This window comes from Scomber japonicus, chromosome 3 (assembly GCF_027409825.1).
Source record: "Scomber japonicus isolate fScoJap1 chromosome 3, fScoJap1.pri, whole genome shotgun sequence".
NCBI classification, from domain to species: Eukaryota; Metazoa; Chordata; class Actinopteri; order Scombriformes; family Scombridae; genus Scomber; species Scomber japonicus.
In genome coordinates this window covers 20,229,547-20,252,681 of record NC_070580.1, presented here as the reverse complement: position 1 = coordinate 20,252,681, position 23,135 = coordinate 20,229,547, and the positions used below count along the sequence as shown (strand labels likewise).

Genomic DNA, 23,135 nt, shown 5'->3' with positions numbered 1-23,135 from the left:
CACCACAAAGTTACTACAGAGCTGTTGTGTTTATGCCAGGACCTCAGCATACATCAAGCTCATATTTAATACAGAATAGTTTGATTACTTAATTCATTTCAAGTATTTGTGTTTCTTCCTCCAGAATCCTCATCAGACCATCATTATCTGTTCTACTGGGGGAGGGAAGAAGGTAAGTTATTTCCTTTTCTACTGTGGCAAACTGTCTTAATTAATACCTCAGTACATGTGTGAAGACTTTTTAAACATTTCAACATCTTCATTTAACCTTTACTGTGAGTGTAATGATTCACAAGTTGATTAACATAGTAAATTATGTGTAACACATAATGGAGTCTACATCTTTAAATAAGTAAGGACAAACTATTGATTTGATTGATTCCCTTATTAACACTAAGTGTGTAACACTTAATAACGAAAAGGTTGTTGCACAAAAAAGATAATATACAAATAATGGAAAATTACAAGATGATGGTGTTCTGTTGTTACAAGCTTTAAATATACCTTACTATTTTATTTCACTCTAAATAAGATCTAATGAAGTCAATTTTTCTATGTTCTTCATTTGTGTGTAATATTCAGAAAAACATTAACAGCACTTCCTATTGTTCGTTAGTAATGTACCATCGTGAGTGAAGATAAAATTGCGACTTGAATAAATGACGGCTGTCTTGTTTGAACTTATTTGCAGTAAAGAGTCATCATGGGCGACTCAGAAATGGAGTGTTTCGGCCCGGCGGCCATTTACCTCCGGAAGCCAGAAAGAGAGAGAATTGAAGCTCAAAACACTCCCTTTGATGCCAAATCAGCTTACTTTGTGACTGAGCCCAAAGAGATGTACCTCAAGGGGAAACTTGTGAAGAAAGAGGGTGGCAAAGCAACCGTGGAAACTCTCTGTGGAAAGGTGAGAGTGGTGACAATGAATTTAAAAAAAATAATGCAGCTCATCATATGAATGGATTTGATTCACGTCACTTAAAACTTCACAAATGTTTGTCAGCATCTATCTGATCCTGATCACTGTGTGATCACTCTTCTGATATGTTAAAAATGAAATGAAGTGCATGTCTTGTGATTGGGCAGCATTTATTCAGCACATAACTTCTCTGTAATCAGCCCTCAAAGGGAAACATAAGCATTGATTCTTGAGTGTCTTTTTCATGGTTTAAAAAAATATAATCTCTGACTGTTGAATAAATTATAATAGTGACCAGTTAATGTTTTAAATTAACTGCACCTCTTTTCTGTTCCTTGTCTTCCTCTGTGGCAGTCGCTCACTGTGAAAGATACTGAAATCTTCCCCATGAACCCTCCAAAGTATGATAAGATTGAGGACATGGCCATGATGACCCACCTCAGTGAGCCCACTGTGCTGTATAACCTCAAAGAGCGCTATGCAGCATGGATGATCTACGTGAGTGTGACCTGATCAACACATTAATAGCTGAACATTATGATCATTGCTGGGATGATGTGTCAGTAACAATCCTCTCTGTCTCCACAGACCTACTCTGGGTTGTTCTGTGTCACTGTGAACCCCTACAAGTGGCTCCCAGTGTATGACTCAGTGGTTGTATCAGGATACAGAGGCAAAAAGAGGATTGAGGCTCCACCCCACATCTTCTCCATCTCTGATAACGCCTATCAGTTCATGCTTCAAGGTATCAATGATTTTCTAAGCTATTATGTGTCCAAAAATACAGCAGCTGCTCTAACTGTTTAATACTTTTTTGATATATTGCAGATAGAGAAAACCAGTCAATCCTGATTACGTAAGTGCCAAGACTTTTATATCATTTGTAAGTATTCGCAATAATATAATAATGTCAGTCATTTTGAACAATATCTATGCACACATCCCACAACCCAGCGGAGAATCCGGTGCAGGGAAGACTGTCAACACTAAACGTGTCATCCAGTACTTTGCGACAATTGCAGTGGCTGGAGGAAAGAAATCTGAACAAACCTCAGGCAAGATGCAGGTACAAGAACACATCCTTTCTTAAATGTCAGCAAAACAGGAAAATCCTTTAATATATGTGTTATTACTTAAAAGAATCAAGTTTTGTAATGTGATCTTCTGGTGAGACACGTTGAATATGTGAATCTTCATCACCCTTAATTATTTTATTTGCCCTGGCTTGTTTCATTAATAAAGGGGTCGCTGGAGGATCAAATTATTGCTGCCAATCCCCTGCTGGAGGCTTATGGCAATGCCAAGACTGTGAGGAATGACAACTCATCCCGTTTTGTAAGTGTTTGTTATCTTTTTAAACAATATTAGAGTGTAAGAAGTTATAATTCTGATTTACAGTTTTCTTTTTAAAGGGTAAATTCATCAGAATCCATTTTGGAACAAGTGGAAAGCTGGCCTCAGCAGACATTGAAACATGTAAGTCTAGAGATAACGCAGTAGATACCATTTGTTATTGAACGGAACTCATGGGTTTCTTACTGTGACAATTGATGGACAGATCTGCTGGAGAAGTCTCGAGTTACGTTCCAGCTGTCTGCTGAGAGAAGCTACCACATCTTCTATCAGCTCATGACAGGCCACAAACCTGAGCTGATTGGTGAGCAGTTTGACCATGTATCATTTAACCTGTGTTGTATTTGTACTATAAATACAGACTTCACCTGAGTCTGCTTACTGACGTGCAATAAATATTTTCCAGAGGCTCTTCTCATCACCACCAACCCTTACGACTATCACATGATCAGTCAGGGTGAAATCACTGTCAAGAGTATCGATGACATTGAGGAGTTCATTGCCACTGACGTAAGAAGATAATAAAATCCACACCATCATATAAAACTATGTGAATTTATGAATGTGTTCATTTGCCTTTTGAAAGCAGACTTCTGTATTTTCTTTGTAAACCTACAGACTGCCATTGATATCCTGGGCTTTACTGCAGAGGAGAAGATAGGCATGTATAAGCTAACTGGAGCTGTGGTGCATCATGGAAACATGAAGTTCAAGCAGAAGCAGCGTGAAGAGCAGGCTGAGCCTGATGGCACTGAGGGTGTGTTGTACTTTTGGAAACCAACCAACAGTCATGACACAGATTCTTTCGGATTCTTGATCAAGTAAAAATCTCATCGTTCACTTTTCTCTTCTTTGCAGTCGCTGATAAAATCGCTTATCTCATGGGTCTGAACTCAGCTGACCTTCATAAGGCTCTGTGCTACCCAAGGGTAAAAGTCGGAAATGAGTTTGTGACAAAGGGTCAGACAGTCCCACAGGTAAAATGAGCTCCCATGGTCTGATTGTATTATAGGTCTGAAACCCCTGAACCACTTTTTATTGTGTGTGCTTCCCACATATTTATTAATGTTGTCTCATTCATTTGTATAAACAGGTAAACAACTCTGTCATGGCTCTCTGCAAGTCCGTCTATGAGAAAATGTTCTTGTGGATGGTTGTGAGAATCAATGAGATGTTGGATACTAAGCAGCCCAGAAGCTTTTTCATCGGTGTCCTGGATATTGCTGGGTTTGAAATTTTTGATGTAAGTGTGCTTTATTTGAATAAAGACTTTTTTATATTAAAGAAATTAGAGAGATTGTAACAGGTGAATATCAAGTCATTTAACTTTTCTCTTTTAAAACATCAGTACAACAGCTTGGAGCAGCTTTGCATCAACTTCACCAATGAAAAACTGCAACAGTTTTTCAACCATCACATGTTTGTCCTGGAGCAAGAAGAGTACAAGAAAGAGGGGATTGAGTGGGAGTTTATCGACTTCGGCATGGACTTGGCTGCCTGCATTGAGCTTATTGAGAAGGTATGCTGTTTTTATAAATGGCATATTTTAATGAAAACCTTGTTCACACATAAATTAAAGAAATATGTCAATGCAATCATGAGTACATTTTTCATTTAATTTCAGCCAATGGGCATCTTCTCCATCCTTGAAGAGGAGTGCATGTTCCCCAAGGCAACAGACGTAACCTTCAAGAACAAATTGTATGACCAGCATCTTGGTAAAAACAAGTCCTTTGAGAAGCCAAAACCAGCCAAAGGCAAAGCTGAGGCTCACTTTTCTCTGGTTCACTATGCTGGTACTGTTGATTATAACATCACCGGCTGGCTGGACAAGAACAAGGACCCCCTGAACGACTCAGTTGTTCAGCTCTACCAGAAGTCTTCAGTCAAACTGCTGGCCTTCCTGTATGCATCACATGCCGCAGCAGATGGTAAGGATCATATTTTTAGAAAAGAATTATGGAGGTGTCTTTCTGGTGTTTTGTATTACATTGAATGCAGCTGAGTCTAGCTATCATAAGATATTCAAATTTAAAATGCTCTGAGTTTACTCATAATCAATGCAACTGCAATTTCTCTGACAGCTGAGAGTGGTGGTGGTAAGAAAGCTGGCAAGAAGAAGGGTGGTTCCTTCCAGACTGTGTCTGCATTGTTCAGAGTAAGATGTGACAAAAACATAATTTGACAGCAGTGATGTTCTTATTGCTTTTATGTCTATTTTAGTGCATTTTGCAAATGCAATGTCCTATATTCCTTCAGGAGAATTTGGGCAAGCTGATGACAAACTTGAGGAGCACACATCCTCACTTTGTGCGCTGCTTGATTCCCAATGAATCAAAGACACCAGGTGTGTACTCTTTGTCTCAATGTTATGGTTAATAAAGTAAAGAAACCAGACCAGATATGTTTTGACTGTTTTTTTTAATTAACCAATGATTTTATTAAAGGTCTGATGGAGAACTTCCTGGTCATCCACCAGCTGAGGTGTAACGGTGTGCTGGAAGGTATCAGGATCTGCAGGAAAGGTTTTCCCAGCAGGATCCAATATGGTGACTTCAAGCAGAGGTAGAAATGCTATTTTGATAGTTACTCATTAGTGTTTACTTACCTTCAAATTAGTAAATTCTAACTGAATGAAATCTTTACTCTTAGATACAAAGTACTGAACGCCAGCGTCATCCCAGAGGGACAGTTCATCGACAACAAGAAGGCTTCAGAGAAACTCCTGGGATCCATCGATGTGGACCACACTCAGTACAAGTTTGGCCATACCAAGGTACACATGCAACACACTCCTATGGAAACACTGCCAAGACAAACTTGTAGGCAGCAGCAATATCACTGATTAATGACGTCATAATTATTGGCTCTCAGGTGTTCTTCAAAGCCGGTTTGCTGGGTACTCTGGAGGAGATGAGAGATGAAAAACTAGCTGAGCTGGTTACAATGACTCAGGCTCTCTGCAGAGGTTACCTTATGAGACGAGAGTTTGTCAAGATGATGGAGAGGAGGTAAAGTGTCAGTAACTGATGGTATGACATTTGCTGCTAGTTAGCTGGTAAACTGTTTGTCTGAAAACAATTTCTTTGTTTATGTTAGAGAGGCCATTTTTGCTATCCAGTACAACATCCGTTCATTCATGAATGTCAAAACGTGGCCATGGATGAAGCTTTACTTCAAGATTAAGCCTCTGCTGAAGAGTGCAGAGACTGAGAAAGAGATGGCCCAAATGAAAGAAGACTTTGGAAAAACCAAAGACCAGCTCACAAAGGCTCTGGCTAAAAAGAAAGAACTTGAAGAAAAAATGGTTTCTCTGCTGCAGGAGAAGAATGATCTGTTGTTGCAAGTGCAGTCTGTAAGTTCAATCCCTACACCATCTCTTCCTTTGTGCCTGTCCACTAAATATGCTGCATCAAACTGATTTAGCAATGACATGAACCTGCTTGCATTACCTTTTAGGAAGGAGAAAACCTTTCGGATGCAGAGGAGAGGTGTGAGGGGCTCATTAAAGCAAAGATCCAGCTTGAGGCCAAACTCAAAGAGACAGCTGAGAGACTGGAGGATGAGGAGGAAATGAATGCTGAGCTGACTGCAAAGAAGCGCAAGCTGGAGGATGAGTGCTCTGAGTTGAAGAAAGACATTGACGACTTGGAGCTTACCCTGGCCAAAGTGGAAAAGGAGAAACATGCCACTGAGAACAAGGTTACAAGATCTGTCTTTCACTATACCTTTTTGACTCAGAGTAGATAAACAACCTTGTGTTAACATAAATATAAACTTTTAAAGGTTAAAAACCTCACAGAAGAGATGGCTTCTCAAGATGAGACCATTGCCAAGTTGACCAAAGAGAAGAAAGCTCTCCAAGAGGCCCATCAGCAGACCCTTGATGATCTTCAGGCAGAGGAGGACAAAGTTAACACTCTGACGAAGTCCAAGACCAAGCTAGAGCAGCAAGTGGATGATGTGAGTAATCCACATTTTAAAGCAAATGTTGACCATGTGCCATACCAAAAGTTTTAGTGAACACTCTTATCTCTGATAGCTTGAAGGGTCCCTGGAGCAAGAAAAGAAGCTCCGTATGGACCTTGAGAGAGCTAAAAGAAAGCTGGAAGGAGATCTGAAACTGGCACAGGAATCCATAATGGATCTGGAGAATGACAAACAGCAGTCTGACGAGAAGATCAAAAAGTAGGGATTTGAAATAGCATCCTACTTGCAGTAAATGATTCTGTAAGAGGATCTACTAAAACACACCTTCAATACATTTATCTTCTCCAGGAAGGACTTCGAGATGAGCCAGCTCCTGGGTAAGATTGAGGACGAGCAGACTCTTGGGGTCCAGTTACAGAAAAAGATAAAGGAACTTCAGGTATAATTTGGACAAACATCAGTCAGAGTAAAAAAACATTCAAATATCTTGAACCATTTTCAGTTAAACCATGTCTGTTTCAGGCTCGTATTGAGGAGTTGGAGGAAGAAATTGAGGCTGAGCGGGCAGCTCGGGCCAAGGTGGAGAAACAGAGGTCTGATCTCTCCAGGGAACTTGAAGAGATAAGTGAGAGGCTTGAAGAAGCTGGAGGAGCAACATCTGCTCAGATTGAGATGAACAAGAAGCGCGAGGCAGAGTTCCAGAAACTGCGTCGTGATCTTGAAGAGTCCACCTTGCAGCATGAGGCCACTGCCGCAGCTCTCCGTAAGAAGCAGGCTGACAGTGTGGCAGAACTGGGAGAACAGATTGATAACCTTCAGCGTGTCAAACAAAAACTGGAGAAAGAGAAAAGTGAATATAAGATGGAGATTGACGATCTTAGCAGCAATATGGAGTCCATTGCCAAATCAAAGGTGAGAGTACCATTACTTCATATAGGAAGCAAGAAACAAATGGTAATTCTTTTTTTATACTAGTAAATGTTGTCTTTCACCAGGTCAATCTTGAGAAAATGTGCAGGACATTAGAAGATCAACTAAGTGAACTCAAATCCAAGAATGATGAGAATGTTCGTCAACTAAATGACCTTAGTGCACAAAAAGCAAGACTTGCAACTGAAAATGGTATGAAAGTATGATAAATCTTCATAAATAAAATCAAACTCTTACTGACTTCCCTTAGTTTATTATGTATCTCTAACAACCCTGTTTTGTTCCCTGTGCTCACAAAATGGAGGTTTTGTTGTACACTGCACACATCAACATATGATGTAATGAGTCATTTAGTACTGTTGCTCATTGAGTTACTAAAAGCAGTGTCTTTGATTAGGTGAATTTGTGCGTCAGATGGAAGAAAAGGACGCTCTTGTGTCTCAGCTCACAAGAAGCAAGCAGGCTTACACTCAGCAGATTGAGGAGCTGAAGAGGCACATAGAGGAGGAAGTTAAGGTAACAGTACATGAAATCAGCAGGATAATCATAGAGGAAAAGGCCACGGGACGATTACTCAATATTAATCATGTTCTCACCTGAATGGTAGGCCAAGAACGCCCTGGCTCATGCTGTTCAGTCTGCTCGTCATGACTGTGACCTGCTCAGAGAGCAGTATGAGGAGGAGCAGGAGGCCAAGGCTGAGCTGCAGCGTTCAATGTCCAAGGCCAACAGTGAGGTGGCTCAATGGAGAACCAAATATGAGACTGATGCCATTCAGCGTACTGAGGAGCTTGAGGAGGCAAAGTAAGTATTACAGTTACAATTGTAGCTTCTTCTACACATGCATAATGAGTTTAAGTTATCATCAAGTTTTTAAATCAAATATTCTTGAAAGGAAAAAGCTTGCCCAGCGTCTTCAGGATGCAGAGGAATCCATCGAGGCTGTAAACGCAAAATGTGCCTCTCTGGAAAAGACAAAACAGAGACTGCAGGGTGAAGTGGAAGACCTGATGATTGATGTGGAAAGAGCTAATGCCCTTGCTGCTACCCTCGACAAGAAGCAAAGGAACTTTGACAAGGTTAGATATTTATTTGTGCCTTTTGCATTCACATAAAATCCATAGAATTGTGAATTATTGAAGTACATGGGGCTCCTGTATGTTTTCAGGTTGTTGCTGAGTGGAAGCAGAAGTATGAGGAAAGCCAGGCAGAGCTGGAGGGATCTCAAAAAGAGGCTCGTTCTCTCAGCACTGAATTGTTCAAAATGAAAAACTCCTATGAAGAAGCTCTGGACCACCTGGAGACCCTGAAGAGGGAGAATAAGAACCTTCAACGTAAGACATTAGATCCCGTTTCAATTCCCCAAAAGATTCACACTCTAATCACAAAATCAGTTTATCAGAGGTGTCTCTATTATTTAATTACAATAGGTTTTTTTGGTTTTCAAAAAAAAAACTTTTTACATTGGTTAATGTTCTAAAATGTATTCAATGATAAACTGCTCCAACAGAGGAGATCTCCGATCTTAGTGAACAACTTGGAGAGACCGGTAAAACGATTCACGAGCTTGAGAAGGGGAAGAAGACAGTGGAAGGTGAGAAGAGTGAAATCCAGACGGCCCTGGAGGAGGCAGAGGTAAAACTCAGTCGTCATATCAATCATTACTTATAGTTTTGTGATAGTAGGACTGCCTTGTTCAAGTGATTCAGCCATTGTACAAGAACTTTTTATGTAACACAGATAGAAAATCTGAAGTTCTGCTGTTAGAAAAAGTGTTTAAATATAAGCACTGTGACTTAGCTTCCATTTCTGTATCTTGAATGAAGGAACTGTTCTGCTTTAGTTGATAAAGATCACACTTGTTCACAGGCCACCCTTGAGCATGAGGAATCCAAGATTCTCCGCGTTCAGCTTGAACTTACCCAGGTCAAGAGTGAAGTTGACAGGAAAATAGCAGAGAAGGATGAGGAGATTGAGCAGATCAAGAGGAACAGTCAGAGAGTGATTGAGTCCATGCAGAGCTCTCTGGATTCTGAGGTCAGGAGCAGGAATGACGCCATGAGAGTCAAGAAGAAGATGGAGGGAGACCTTAATGAGATGGAGATTCAGCTGAGTCACGCCAACCGCCAGGCTGCTGAAGCCCAGAAACAGCTGAGAAACGTCCAGGGACAGCTTAAGGTACATCCACTGACAAAATCCTGACAGATCAGCTCAACAAAAGACACCAGCTGATCTTATCATGTTTTACAATTCAGGATGCCCAGCTTCATCTTGATGAAGCCATAAGAAGCCAGGATGACATGAAGGAGCAGGTCGCCATGGTAGAGCGCAGGAACAACCTGATGCTGGCTGAGATCGAGGAGCTGAGAGCTGCACTGGAGCAGACAGAGAGAAGCCGCAAAGTGGCGGAACAGGAGCTGGTTGACGCCAGTGAGCGTGTGGGGCTGCTGCACTCTCAGGTACTCTCAAAGGTTTAACAAACAAGTTGCAATTTAGTTGAACACATGAAAGTTAATCATTGCTTTTATTTCAAATAGAATACCAGCCTTATCAATACAAAGAAGAAGTTGGAGGCTGACTTCATCCAGGTCCAAGGTGAAGTGGAAGATGCTGTCCAGGAAGCAAGAAATGCTGAAGAAAAGGCCAAGAAGGCAATCACTGATGTGGGTTAAGGTGATTTTATATATAGCTCTTTACACCATTGTGGTGTTGTGCTGCATTCATGATTGTTGTATTTCAGGCTGCCATGATGGCAGAGGAGTTGAAAAAGGAGCAGGACACCAGCGCTCATTTGGAGAGAATGAAGAAGAACCTGGAGGTGACAGTGAAGGACCTGCAGCATCGCCTTGATGAAGCTGAGAATCTGGCCATGAAGGGTGGCAAGAAGCAGCTCCAGAAACTGGAGTCTAGGGTAAAGATTGATTTACTCTCAAAGCTGATCTCAGCTGTTGATGTAATATTCAAATTGAATAATAGCATTGTTCACATCAGGTACGTGAGCTTGAGGGTGAGGTTGAAGCAGAGCAGAGACGGGGAGCAGATGCCATTAAAGGTGTTCGAAAATATGAGAGAAGAGTGAAGGAGCTCACCTATCAGGTCGGTAATTGTTTTTTTCCTATTGCTTGTTACAGTTGTCTGACAGTTGGTTATATAAATACATTTTAATCATGAATTAATTTTAACTGCAGACTGAGGAGGACAAGAAGAATGTTGCAAGACTTCAGGATCTGGTGGACAAGCTGCAGCTTAAAGTGAAGGCCTACAAGAGACAGTCTGAGGAGGCTGTAAGTACATGCAGACCTGGAAAAAGGAAAACACGTCTCCACTTTTGTAGCTAACAGAAAAGTCAAATCATCCTATCTTCAGTCTTCTTGGGTGTTGACTTTAGTGTTGAATTTCCTCACAGGAGGAGCAGGCCAACACTCACCTGTCCAGGTACAGGAAGGTTCAGCATGAACTGGAGGAGGCTCAGGAGCGTGCCGACATCGCAGAGTCCCAGGTCAATAAGCTGAGGGCAAAGAGTCGAGAAATTGGAAAAGTAAGTAACACACCCTTGGTGAAGCATAAAGTTGTGACTCTTTTTAATTCAAATGTAATTTTAAATGGAATTCATTCTTCATTCTTTTTTTCCTCTCTATTTCAGGCAAAAGATGCTGAAGAATAAGCTGAAACCTCTATGAGAGACACAAATGAGAATCATAAAATATGATTGTTCATTGAGATATTCTCACTAAATATTGTAGATCTATATTCAATAAAAATGTGTTGTCAGTCTGCTGCCTTCAAATGTTTCTTATCTTTGCAAAAACACAAAACATTTGGTTCAAGGATTGAAGAGAGAAACAGGAGTTGCTGATACACTCCAGGACTAAATATTAGCGAGGTATGCTTTGTCATGGGTTAGGGGAGTTCAGGTGAGTTGTCAAGATCTCAATCCACAATACAAAACCTGTTTACCATCTTTTTACACAGGCTAAGAAAAGAAACATTGGTCTTTTGCTGATATTAATTGTTTAATTCTGATATTCAACAACTCATTCACACTTTATGAAAATCCAAATGCCCCAAACTGTTTTTGGCCTTCATCAGATTATCAAAATGTCAAATTTCAGCCACATGACAGAAACTATGGGTGAATAAGCATCTGAATATGAATATATCAGGATAAAAAATGAGATGACCCCAGTCTAAGCCAGTGAATGAGGCCTTAAAGGGAACATTTACATTCTCCAGTTAGTTGACTGTGCACACCTTACAGCTTTACCTTTACTGCTTAATATTCTTGTTTTGATATATACAACAATTAATTAGTTAATTATAATTATCTGTCACATACCTGCACAGGTTTTCTCACCTTGAATACCGGGCAGGTATATTGTACCTAGAAATAAGAGCAGAGTTCATCCTGCACAGAGGTTAAAATTCAATAACGAATTTGACTTTTTTTTTTTACAACAAAATCTGAATTCTCATGTTGCTAATCTCCACTGCATCACACTCAGTCAATAGATATAATATTTATATTATTTAAGACAACCATTTAACCAAATTATGTGGCAAGTGGGAGTAAAGATGGAGTGAGTGTTCTTGACAGCACAGAACAAAAAAATATTCCACAAGCCTTTGGGGGTGAAGCAGTCATCCGCTGCTGTGTGTTTCCTCTTCGGGGAGCCATTTCATTGACATAGAGACAAAGGACAGCTGCCTTCTCCCACTGACACTAATCTTTATGCGCTTGTTTGCTCCTGAATCTGTAGCACAATGTGTGACAGACAATACTTTATACTGTAAAGTTATTGTCTCTTCACTGCTCACACAGGAGACAGTGAGATATTTTAACAATTATTTGTCTATTTTAATCTTATATTGGCCCTTTGGTCCAAGTATGCTACATGATAGTTGTATTTTCTCTATGTAGTTAACAAGTACTGCTCAGAGACCCCAAATACCTCCCTGCCCCCCTTTCCTAGTAACATGTACCCAAGTATTGAATTTAGAAAAAAGAAACACAGACAACAACTGTGCCCTCTACATGGACATGCTTCATATAGTGTCCTGTCATGTTACACTTGTTTTTCATCGCTGTACCTCAATGACTTCTTCATAAATAAATCATGGAAAGAGTCAAAGTTAAAAGGGCATAATTGATCATACAGCTCTAAAACACATGCATCATGCAGAAATAACTCATCACATTTATAAGTTAGTCAACTGTAGACTAAAAAAGCCACCTTATACTTAAAGACAGAAAATCTGATGCTGAAATCTTTGATAAGTTATAATCACAAACAATTTTACCCAAAACGATGTTTGTGCTCTGCAGCAGACCTCCAGAAAGCTTCATGTGCACAGTGTCTCATTTGTTCAGCTTGTGAGGGATGAGCTTGTGAGGTCTGCTGGATATAGCCTACCACATTAAAATGTGAAATCACAAGATTCAAACTTCTTTGCCAAGTACTCACAGTCTATCATAGCACTAGTAAATCAAATGGTGTATTTCTTTTTAAGTCCCATAACAGGGCTCTGTGCCTGCTGGATGGAAAGGATCACTTATCCAAATAGGACTAGTGAGCACATAGGGCCTGAATGACTGCTACTTCATTGAATAAGTGAGGCCAAAACATCCCATACATTTCTCTGGAGGTTTCATTGAAGTAGTCAATAACCTATCGTCTTTCCTCTGGCGCTTTTGGCCTAATGTTTGATATCCTTACTGAATGACATCCTGAGCAAATGCACATAACATCTACACAAGCTGGATTCCTCCTCTGGTCCACGCCTGTAACAGCCTGAAATTTTAGTTTTAATCCCTGACAGCTGACAAAAGAGCACGCCTACTTACTGGAATATACTATAGTGCTAAGACTTCAGCTTCACTGCATTATAAACTGGCAGTACAGAGCAGGACAGAGCTGACTTTCTGAGGAGATGTTAGACAATTAGAGTAACCTTCTTATGTGTGTATCTGATGCTGAGGAGCCCAGAGTGCAAAGGTCACTTCTGATCTTCAAAAGAACTTTCACAATGCTACCCAAGTGTCCATTTAAAGTATCTGTAAATATAATCTTAATCTATAAAGCAGCCATGAAGGAGGACAAAGCGAAGAACAGCAACAGACTAATTTTGTGCTTTCAGTAAATTAATCAGTTAGTTGATAAACAGAGAAGTATTTGTCAATCATCTAGAACAAAATGTCAAATATTCTCATGTTCCAGCTTCTCAAATTTGGTAAGAATTTGCTGCTTAATATAATCGTGAATTAAATATGCACTGAGTTTGTAACTGGTTTACTAGCTGTCTACTACCTATCTCAAACCAGCCTAACCAACTACACAATACTGGAATACCAGCTGATCACCAGTTAAACCAGCTAAACCAAGCTGACTCAGCAGGTAAATCCAGCTAAGGTTTGAAGCTGGTACAAACCGGATTTTACAGCAGGGATCATCTGTCTAATACTGACTTCAATACTTGGATTGGGTATCGGTAACATTGGGCTGATCTGGTATCAGATACCATTATTTCAATTTCATTTCAGTAAATTTATATCTATGTATTTATTTGTAACATTTTGTTTTGCAAAGTTAGGAAAGCAATATTTAAGTTAAGTCTGATGCGTTACACATAAAGGAATGTACCCAGTCTCTTCCACACAGTGACCAGCTCATGTTAGTTAACCGAACATTAGCACAGCTGTGTCATCCATGCTACAAAACAGTAAAAAAAAAAAAAAATCTATTGTTTTCATGTTAGGAGATACTTCCTATTTTGGACATCTTTCCATACTTGCATCATCACACTGTAGATGTCAAGATGTTTGCATTTTGACACAGAAAGAAAGTATATGATTTTAGATGCAAGTCACTAATAATATGAACAATTATGTATGAAATAATGTTAACAATAATATTAACAGGGCAGTTTCATGTCCCTTTACTGTATTAACATGACTGCTTTGTAAAGGATTTGCTTCCCATACTGCATGTGCTCCAGCACTGTCCAACCAGGATATTAAACAGTGAAGAACAAGAACGATTCAGAGCTGAAGTGAAAAATATCAATAGCATTTTAATCACCAAAGATATAAACATTTAAATATCCATTTTGTTATGTGACTGACAAAATCTTTACAAAGTAAGCTTTCATCTTCTGCTGACTGCTTCACATCTGTACAAAAATGAGGTGGCGTCAGAGACTGGCACAAAGAGAGGAAACTGTCCCGAGTAAACGACAATGTCAGCAAAATGAAAAGCAAAAGTTACAGCAAAAACATGAACATTCTTATGTTTTTGATACTCCATAAATAAAATGACATAGACGTACAGTATATATATATATATATATATCTATATTTTTTGTCTGTTTTGCTATTTTGTTTTTGTAAACTGCTTTTTGTGCCCACGCAAGCTTCAAACACATTCAGTTCCTTTCTTGTTCAATACAAATATTATTCACAATACCCAAATAAATACATAAATAAATAAATAAAATAATTAATACATATATAAATGAAATAAGCAACAGTTTTTCATAAACAAAGTTAATTAATAATCCCCACACATGCCCTATTTGTTTACACAGCCTTTAAATGCATAAATCATTTCAAGTGCTATTATTTCGCTTGGAGACATTTTTCCTAATAAATGACAAATGTTCAATCAGGCAGTATGTTGCTCATAACTCTAAACTTTTACTTGTTCCAAAAGACCTAAATTGCAAACACTGACAGTTATTGTAGGCTTCACTGAAGTCAAACTTTCAGCTTTGTTTGTTTACACACCAGCAGAGGGGTTCTGAGGTCCCACATGTCACCCCAAAATATCCACAGAGGGCTCCCTCACCTCTCCCGACAGCACTGGACAGCTGGACGTGGAAAGGAATGTAAAATATCCATCAGACTATGTACACAAATCTGTAGATTGTTCAAAAGATCATGCAAATAAATACCGGTAAATTCAAAACAAAACTACAACACTGACCTCAACAGTAGTAATATATTATAGGCTATAAAGACTTCCACAAAATGTCTCTCCTCAATGTACAACAGTGTTGTTTTAATACTGCAATAAAGTAAATACTGCAAGATGAAAAGCCGTTTTTTTTGTCATTGTTTTCTGAAAGCATTGTTGTTGCTGAGGTCTCCAAACAGTGTTGAGCTTTAATTTGCTTCTCTGGGTCCCCACCATGCTCGGGGACAGCAGAGATGCACGACAGTACGTATACTGTACATAAACATTCACTCGTTTGTTTCAGTCAGTCGTCACGGAGAAAGTCTCTGACAGGCTTCAAATATATAATAGTGTGTAGATGGGACAAAGTAGAAATCTTTGAAAATGGACAGTGTCTGTGCTTTGATTCAAGGCTGAACCACAGTGTAGAGAGAAACGACACGTAGCAGGAGGGCAGCAGGGTGCATTCTCAAACATCTTTCCATGAAAAGGCAGGATGGGGAGGCCAGCTGCTGAACACCCATCTGTTGTGCTCTTTAAAAATGTTTCATTAGTTCATGAGCTTTATTTTTTTCTCCTCTTTTCCCCTTTCCAAGAAGTCCATTTAGAGTTTAACGACTGCAACCCTTGACATTTAAGTGCGTCTTTCACATGGCCTGCAGGATGAACGTCCACATCTATGATGATCCAGATGTTCCTGCCATCCAAAACGAGTGCAACAAGGCACTGCTGGGTGGAACACCGGGCAGACGGAGAAAAACAGCGTTTTACAAATATTTTGTCAAAAAAGCCTTTTCTTTTTAAAAAATATCCCTTCTAACTCTGTAAGCAGATCAAATAGTAACAACAAAAAGACATTAGGGCCTGATAAATCACTGAGGGAGGACGTTTCCAGGACTTCATCACGCGTAACTGCACATGAATGAGACGCTGATACACCTGCAGCTCACAGGATGACGCTGTTAATCACTTTCTCCACTAATTAACTTATTCTAATGTGTTTTCAACTCACATATACTACTGCCTTGTTTGTCATACTGAGCAATACATGGAGAGTTATTGGAGTGACCACTTTACTCACTCAATTCAATTTCTTTATGTAAACTGGCAATAATGTTTAAGTTACATTTTTGCCCTGAGTGCCTTCCTGCCACAAATACTTATTCATAAAATATGCTGTCATTATTAGTGCTGCAACTTGTAATTATTTTCATTATGAATTAATCTCAAAATTACCACCAATTATCAAAATAGTTGGTGATTAAGTTCATGTATATTTATTGATTATTCCTTTCATTTCTTGTCATTATTTCAGTGTTATGGGGCTAACATTAATCCAGATTAAGCCCTGAAATAAATAAATGTATTTGTACAAATTTACAAACTCCAATATAAGTGATCCAGTGCACACAGTAATAGCTTCATACTGATGTCAAAAGACTGACTGCTGAATCAGATTGTGGACATCAGGATGAGGCGTGTGATCAAACAGAAACGTTCTCCCACAGAGAATCATCACTTTCAATAAGAGATCGGGAGAATCTGGACAGAGGGCCAAAAAACATCACGTACCGATAACATATTGGTAACACTGAAAGCTGTTCAGAAGCTACATTCCCCATATAGAAGCATACACAAGTGCATAAATTCAGATTTGACCAACGGTGGCAATACAGGATGGGACAAAACGGGCAAACAGCTTCCCATCAATCAAAAAAATTATGCAGCACGTTTAAAGAAATCTCGGCCACTGACACCTGACTTCTGGGCGTGTTTTGTGCTAAAAGTCTACATAAGAAAATGTATGTAGATCACTTGAAATGTTTGTCACAATAATTAATCCTAGAATCCAATTATCACAGCATTATTGCACTGAACCTTGTGCACTGTCACATGTTCCTACATTCCTTTTTTATAAATATATAATTTTGGTCTGTTTTTGTCTTTTGACAATTTGACATCCTTTAGCAACTTTTTATTTGACTGGAAGCACTTGAAGAACATACCAGGAATCTGTGGAAGCATTTCAAAAAAACAATACATTTACTTACTTCACAGATGTTTCATCACTGATATGTGCTAACACTGGTATTTGTCATCATACTGGCTTATCTAATCCGTTGTCTCACATGTCATGTGCTCTGAGAAAATAGATTCAGGGAAAAATACTCTTCACTTAAATTCTGCCTGATATGTTGTTGGATTTAGTAGATTTATGAGATAGTGTACTCAAGAGGGCAGAGGGTAATCATTCTGGGTCGTGTGCTGTACTGAAACTGTCTCGGCAAAGGTCAAAGACACTGAAGTGAATGTGAGGTGAAGGCCCAGATCTACTGTCATGTAAAAACTGCTCGAAGTGCAGGAGCTCCTGCATGTGCAAGGACACTGACTAGGACGAGACATGCAAATGAAAACTGGCGCGGATTATTCATTCTAGTTAACAGCAAAAATTGCCAAAAGCAACATCTGAGCAAAAACTGTAGGTGGGAGCTTCAACTGTGAGGCTCACCCAGCAGCAGATTCTGTCTATTATTTGTTTTGTATTCTTTATTTTCATGCTGTAGCTTCTTCTGTGGTGTGAACAATGTAAAATTGTCAGTTGTGTAAATGCTCTGGGGCCTGCATCATGAAGAAAATTCCATTAGCTGGGCTCTCTTTGGGTTACTGTCATTGAGGTCAACACTGGCTCAGTTAACTTTTCTCTCCAGCTTTGAGCAGGTTGATCTGAAACAAGAGGAGGTAAATGATATACAACATAATCACATAACTACAAAAGAAAAAGACACTGTAGACACTTTGACAATAATATAAAAATATTGAAAGTATTTAGGAATTATAATATAGGCCTCTCTAACTTTTTAACATGTTCAGTAGTCCAGAATTAATATGGAAAATATCCTTATTGTACGTAATTCCAGTGACATTCTTTGCTTTTTGTCTCATAATCAAAAAGTTGTCATGAATAAGTGATACACTTAAACAGCTAAAGGTAACATCTTCCTGCAACCAAAGCAGATAGGAAATGTAAAGATAGTTTAAAATAAACACCTGATCAGGTCAATCTATATGAAATGTTGCACTTATAATTTACGTTAATTCAAAATGTTAATATGTGTTTATTAGTCACTGTATTGCAAACTCAGTACTTTAATTCATGTCACAATCCTATAGGAATGAGCTGATTGTTCAGTAGTTGGACTGTTAATAGGTTTGTTCTGATCATCTGTATGTTACCATGGTGATCTACCTCGATTTTAAGTGAGCCATTTTAAACTTGAATGAAGACCAAAGAAAGCCACTAATGTTTCTTCATGATACAGAACAGGCCTCCAGAGAGGTTTACCCAGAAGTTCTACTGTATAGAAACTGTAAATCTATGTATACAGTAGACTCACCTAATGGGCTGCCTTAACACACAATAATATCAAACCTGCAGTAGAAATGCATATCAGTCATGACCCAGAGTTGATAAGCAGGGTGTCAGAAAGTGATGATAAGAGCTCTAAAAACCTAGAATTTGTCACGACCGCACCTGACATCAGTTTCAGCTGGGAGATACTTTGTTGGATTGTTAAAAAATCTGTTTCAACTGCTTCCCTGACTTTCTGGTGATTGTATACATGGTCGAGCTCATGTGCAAAACATTGCAAACATGCTTGTCCTAGTTTAAGTGGCATGCACACTCAACACATTCTCCTCCAGCATTTTGCACTAAAGCCGTGAAACACCAACAAATGAATAAGCAATAAGGCAAAAAACACTATGAGCTGATCCAGGTTTTTTTTCTCCGAAGGACAATGCACTGTGTGCTCTTTGTAGATCAAAAAAGAAAGAATAATTCTGCAGTTGCAGTTTGATCTGACTTTCAGTAGATCCGAGCCTAAACCCAAAGAGATGAAAGATGTAAGTTAGAGTGTTTGCACGTGTCAGAGATGAAAAACAGGCAGAAGAAGCTGAATGAAGAGAAGGACTCCTATGGACGACTGCAGAGAATGACCGCGTCCACACTCTGATGTGTTTTCCTGCAATGAAAATGAACAATAAATGGCTCATAATATTATATACATCAAAGGTAAAGTCTGACATTTTGGGAAATATGCTTTTTCGCTCTCTTACCAAGAGCTAAATGAGAAAATCGATACTGCTCTCATCTCTATATGCTAAATATGAAGCTACCACTAGCTTAGGGTTAGCAAAAACACTGGAAACAGGTGGAAACAGCTAGCTGGGTTCTCTTTGAAGGTAACAAAATCACAGATTGCCAGTTACGGTGACTCTCAAGTGACTTGTCCCCATGGATTGATAAGTATAATGGGATACAGCCTTGAAGGTGGGGCCACACTTATTCCTATTAAAGTTGTACAGTGTGCATAAACCCAAAGAAGCCACTTCCCACTCTGCATGCACCCATGGAGCATGCTCACTAGGCACACCTGCCAGCTGAGATGGCTAACTTCTGCTTTAATCCTCCAGCTATCTTGAATAGGGATAAAACAATTCAATCTCTTCCAGACTTTTGAAATGTAAAGGAAAGGAATAATTTCACAGAGGTTGTGATGCTCAGAAAACTGTATTAGCTGATTTACAGATGTCCCTTTCACAATGTGGGTCAGCGTGAATCATGAGGCACTGTAATTACAAGGTTTGATTGCTATGTCACATTCGCTTTCAAAGCCTGGTGCTGTTCCTGTATCCAGGTCTCTTTATACATTCATGCTTGTCACTGCGAAGTTGCCAGGCAACCAGTAGAGACTGTTTGTCATATAAAATTAAACAAGCCATATCACATGTTCATTAGTGAGCTTTAGGTGCTGGTAGGTGGATTTTGTTATCTTTGGACAGAGCCAATCTGTGTTTTCACTTTTTCTGCTAAGCTAAGCTAACTGGCTGCTGGTGGTAGCTTCATATTTAACTCTTCAGAGAGTGGTATCAATGTTCTTATCAAGCTCTTCGCATAAAAAAAGCTAATATAAGTCTATTTTCCACAATGTTTAACTATTCCTCTAAGAAGTAAATTAAAATAATGATTTGTGCATTTGCATTTGCTGTTCTACTTACTAAGGCACTGTAGTCAAAACAGGAAGCTGGGCCTTTGCGATACCGTGCGTTGCTCAGTACCTCACATGGATTCTCCTCCTGGACTGTTTGTATTTAGTTAAGAGAGGTAACCGTAAACTTAACTGCCACACTAGATGAATGAGTTTGCACGTTCAGCACATATGAAAGCATCACAGAGTATGTGAAAGGATACACTCTGTCCTGACCTGGGTCAGTCTCTCTATCTCACAGGAGCTGCAGGGGAGTGTCTCAGCCACCACAAAGAGGAGGTTGGTGTTTTCAATCCGCTTTGCATGGAACAGCCTATTGGAGACAGTGATGGATAGTCCAGAGTACTGTTACATATATGGTAGCATACACAGACTGTGAACACATTCTGCTGACTCTCCAGAAAAACATACCGTGAGCAGTTTCCACAGTCCTGCAGCACGTTGTACGAGTTGGTGGTGTTTGTAAAGTAGAACTGGCTTTGGATGGTCACACAGCTGCTCTCCTTTGTCTCAAAACCCTCCACCAGAACATCGTCTAGAAGGCAAACACACATCAAACTTTAGCATTTTATGTGGTTTTAATAAAACTTTCTCATCTGATTTCACTCAGATTTATGTAAAAAGCTTGCTGTTTCCACACTTTTGTGGTGCAAGAACACATTGTTCACTTTCAACAACATCCTTATTATTACAAGGACAGCTCGGAAAATGCTTCAAGTAAGGAAATTATTTTTTTTTAAAAAGTAAAAAAAAGGAGAAAACCTGTAGTGTAAATACAAAAAATAAATGCTTAAAATATAATGTTTGTGCTGCAAATTACATTCTTAATCATGACTACAAACAGAAAGTAATGAACATTAAATTGGATTCAGTAATAGATTATTTGATTAATGAATTAATCAGACATTTATGTATACACACACACACACACACACACACACACACACACACACACACACACACACACACACACACACACACACACACACACACACACACACACACACACAGAAAGATTGCATGAAGATGTAAAAATCCACCTCGGTAGAGCCAGCTGTTGTATGCCAGTCCGTACAGTAGCTGCTGCATCACAGACCTGCAGAGGTGATCACATTGCACCTTGTTAAAGAACGAAGTGCAGTCTGGAGACATCAATAAATAACAGTTAAAACATGTCAAGGCTATAGTATCATTGAACTGAAAATAGTTGAGCACAGTGCAGCAGCTGACAAGCTGACATGCACAGGAAACCAGGAGGCTTTCATGTGCAGAAGTCTGGACACAGTTAAGATTGTTTTAGGGGCACCTCACATGCTATTTGATTTCTGGTAAACAAAGTCTCACCATGCCAGTGTGGATGTCCACCAGGCCAAGCTGAGGATGTCAGCGATGGACGGCTGCAGAAACCAGCAAATAAAGTTAGGATGAGAATTTCCAATCATCTTAAAACAAATAATAAAATGTCCCCAAATCTAAATGGCCTCTTACCACAAAGATGCCTCTTGGTGCTGCACCGGTGTGGCTGCTGCTGACCGGTTCACATGCAGACTGGTAGTGGAAAGACTGACGCCGAGTGAAGATAGAGTTGTTGTAGAGTGCATGCATTAGGTAAGGATCCACGTCGCCAAAGAAAAGGCCGATCTGTGATGGAAGGAAAGGAAGGTCAGGGAGGTCAAGAAACAATACCACACAGTGGTTTAACATAAACCATACTGCTGATTTTCACTTGTTTCATTCTACCCCTAATTGTTTACAATATATATATATACTTTCTACCAGAAAGCACACCTTTTTCCAATGATCCCTCTGATTGGACATAACCAGGAACCCACCATCATCTATGAGATAGCAGAGGAGATCCTACAGAAAACACAGTTAACAGTTCAAGAACGCTGCACACACAGCACCAGTTTTTAACTGTGTAGTGTATCACTGAACAATAGAAGAAAATGTCAAATCTTATAAGAAGAAAACAGACAAAACTTAAGTAAAAAGTAAAACTTCACATATGCTGGAAGACATTTATTCACAGTAGAGTACATGAACCCCCAATAATTACAATTGCTCCTTTTCATGTAATTAAACAGAGGATTTAAGAAAATTCTTAAAACAAATTGATATGTTCAGCAGAAGTTTGGATGTAATCAGGTTATCTCACCCAAATGACAATTTTTGCATACTTTGAGGAAATCCCAGGAATCCCAATTGAGCAACTTACCTAGTTAATACGGAAATTTTCCACAGTGTAATGTAATGTAGTGTATCTCACAAGGTAACATTTGATGAGTGACTTATATTGAAATATTTATATTAGTTTTCCTGAACAAATTCAATCCTCCCTCAGGAATGTGATGTCAAATATAAACATTGATGACTGTCTCCTACAGTACAACTGTCGTGTGAAATAAGAAAAGTTCTTACATCAGTGTTGACTTCACAATCCATCTCACAACTCCTGGATGGGCCACACTGTTTTAAAAAAATGTTTAATGAGATAATAATGTCACTTTTTAAAGTTGAGTCTAAAACTGTGTGATTAATAATTTTATTAATTTGTAAATTGCAACATTGTGCTGTACCTTGTGTGAGCCCTGTCGATTGTCTGACACGTTGCTAGCCAGGATCTTAAACTTGTCCACCCACGCTTCCAAGTCCAGCTTTACTCCAACCACTGAGGAGGGAATAACACGAAGGCAAGACACAGCATTTTAGCAAATAGTCAAAATAAAAGCAGTAGTACGTAAACACAGCACAAGATATTTCATCAAGTTGGCTTACCTGCAGGTTTGAGAAGTTTGCCTCCTAAATTAACCTCTATAGCTGAACTAACCACAATTCCGACTGTGCCATTTTCTGCAACTGCAGGGTCGTCCATGGCTGTTCAATAAAAAAACATGCCATAAAAAATATGATGAGAGGAAATGCAGGAGGAAATGTATTTCCCACAAATTCAACCCAAGGTCAGGGTTGCTTAAAATTAAATTTTCATTGTCGCTTTATCCATATTTA

General features: G+C 39.2%; 2 protein-coding genes across 2 annotated transcripts in view; one reads left to right on the top strand and one right to left on the bottom strand.

Annotated features, from left to right (window-relative positions):
• The first annotated feature begins 703 nt into the window (after nucleotides 1-703).
• Nucleotides 704-10,793, top strand: LOC128355210 (myosin heavy chain, fast skeletal muscle-like). Its single transcript, XM_053315457.1, has 39 exons — nucleotides 704-904; nucleotides 1,271-1,414; nucleotides 1,505-1,661; nucleotides 1,745-1,772; nucleotides 1,871-1,982; nucleotides 2,159-2,251; nucleotides 2,329-2,392; nucleotides 2,475-2,573; nucleotides 2,676-2,779; nucleotides 2,888-3,026; nucleotides 3,128-3,246; nucleotides 3,363-3,512; nucleotides 3,618-3,788; nucleotides 3,894-4,200; nucleotides 4,354-4,427; nucleotides 4,529-4,616; nucleotides 4,717-4,834; nucleotides 4,922-5,045; nucleotides 5,144-5,280; nucleotides 5,369-5,624; nucleotides 5,729-5,971; nucleotides 6,056-6,232; nucleotides 6,312-6,457; nucleotides 6,548-6,638; nucleotides 6,722-7,111; nucleotides 7,195-7,321; nucleotides 7,527-7,645; nucleotides 7,737-7,933; nucleotides 8,025-8,208; nucleotides 8,298-8,463; nucleotides 8,640-8,764; nucleotides 8,999-9,307; nucleotides 9,385-9,588; nucleotides 9,667-9,792; nucleotides 9,870-10,040; nucleotides 10,121-10,225; nucleotides 10,318-10,413; nucleotides 10,536-10,667; nucleotides 10,773-10,793. Exons 1-39 carry the CDS (start codon nucleotides 704-706, stop codon nucleotides 10,791-10,793), a joined length of 5,814 nt encoding a protein of 1,937 aa, XP_053171432.1.
• Nucleotides 10,794-18,985: 8,192 nt separating this feature from the next.
• The window catches only part of LOC128355174 (voltage-dependent calcium channel subunit alpha-2/delta-2-like), a 31,072-nt gene continuing 26,922 nt past the window's right edge, over nucleotides 18,986-23,135 (bottom strand). The window contains exons 28-38 of the mRNA XM_053315414.1: nucleotides 22,905-23,003; nucleotides 22,706-22,797; nucleotides 22,548-22,595; nucleotides 21,915-21,986; nucleotides 21,615-21,767; nucleotides 21,471-21,523; nucleotides 21,167-21,222; nucleotides 20,538-20,661; nucleotides 20,330-20,439; nucleotides 20,137-20,219; nucleotides 18,986-19,100 (exon numbers count right to left, since the gene is read on the bottom strand). Of these exons, the coding sequence (XP_053171389.1) occupies nucleotides 19,005-19,100; nucleotides 20,137-20,219; nucleotides 20,330-20,439; nucleotides 20,538-20,661; nucleotides 21,167-21,222; nucleotides 21,471-21,523; nucleotides 21,615-21,767; nucleotides 21,915-21,986; nucleotides 22,548-22,595; nucleotides 22,706-22,797; nucleotides 22,905-23,003 (986 nt within the window). The 3' untranslated portion in view covers nucleotides 18,986-19,004. The remainder of the gene's footprint in view (nucleotides 19,101-20,136; nucleotides 20,220-20,329; nucleotides 20,440-20,537; nucleotides 20,662-21,166; nucleotides 21,223-21,470; nucleotides 21,524-21,614; nucleotides 21,768-21,914; nucleotides 21,987-22,547; nucleotides 22,596-22,705; nucleotides 22,798-22,904; nucleotides 23,004-23,135) is intronic.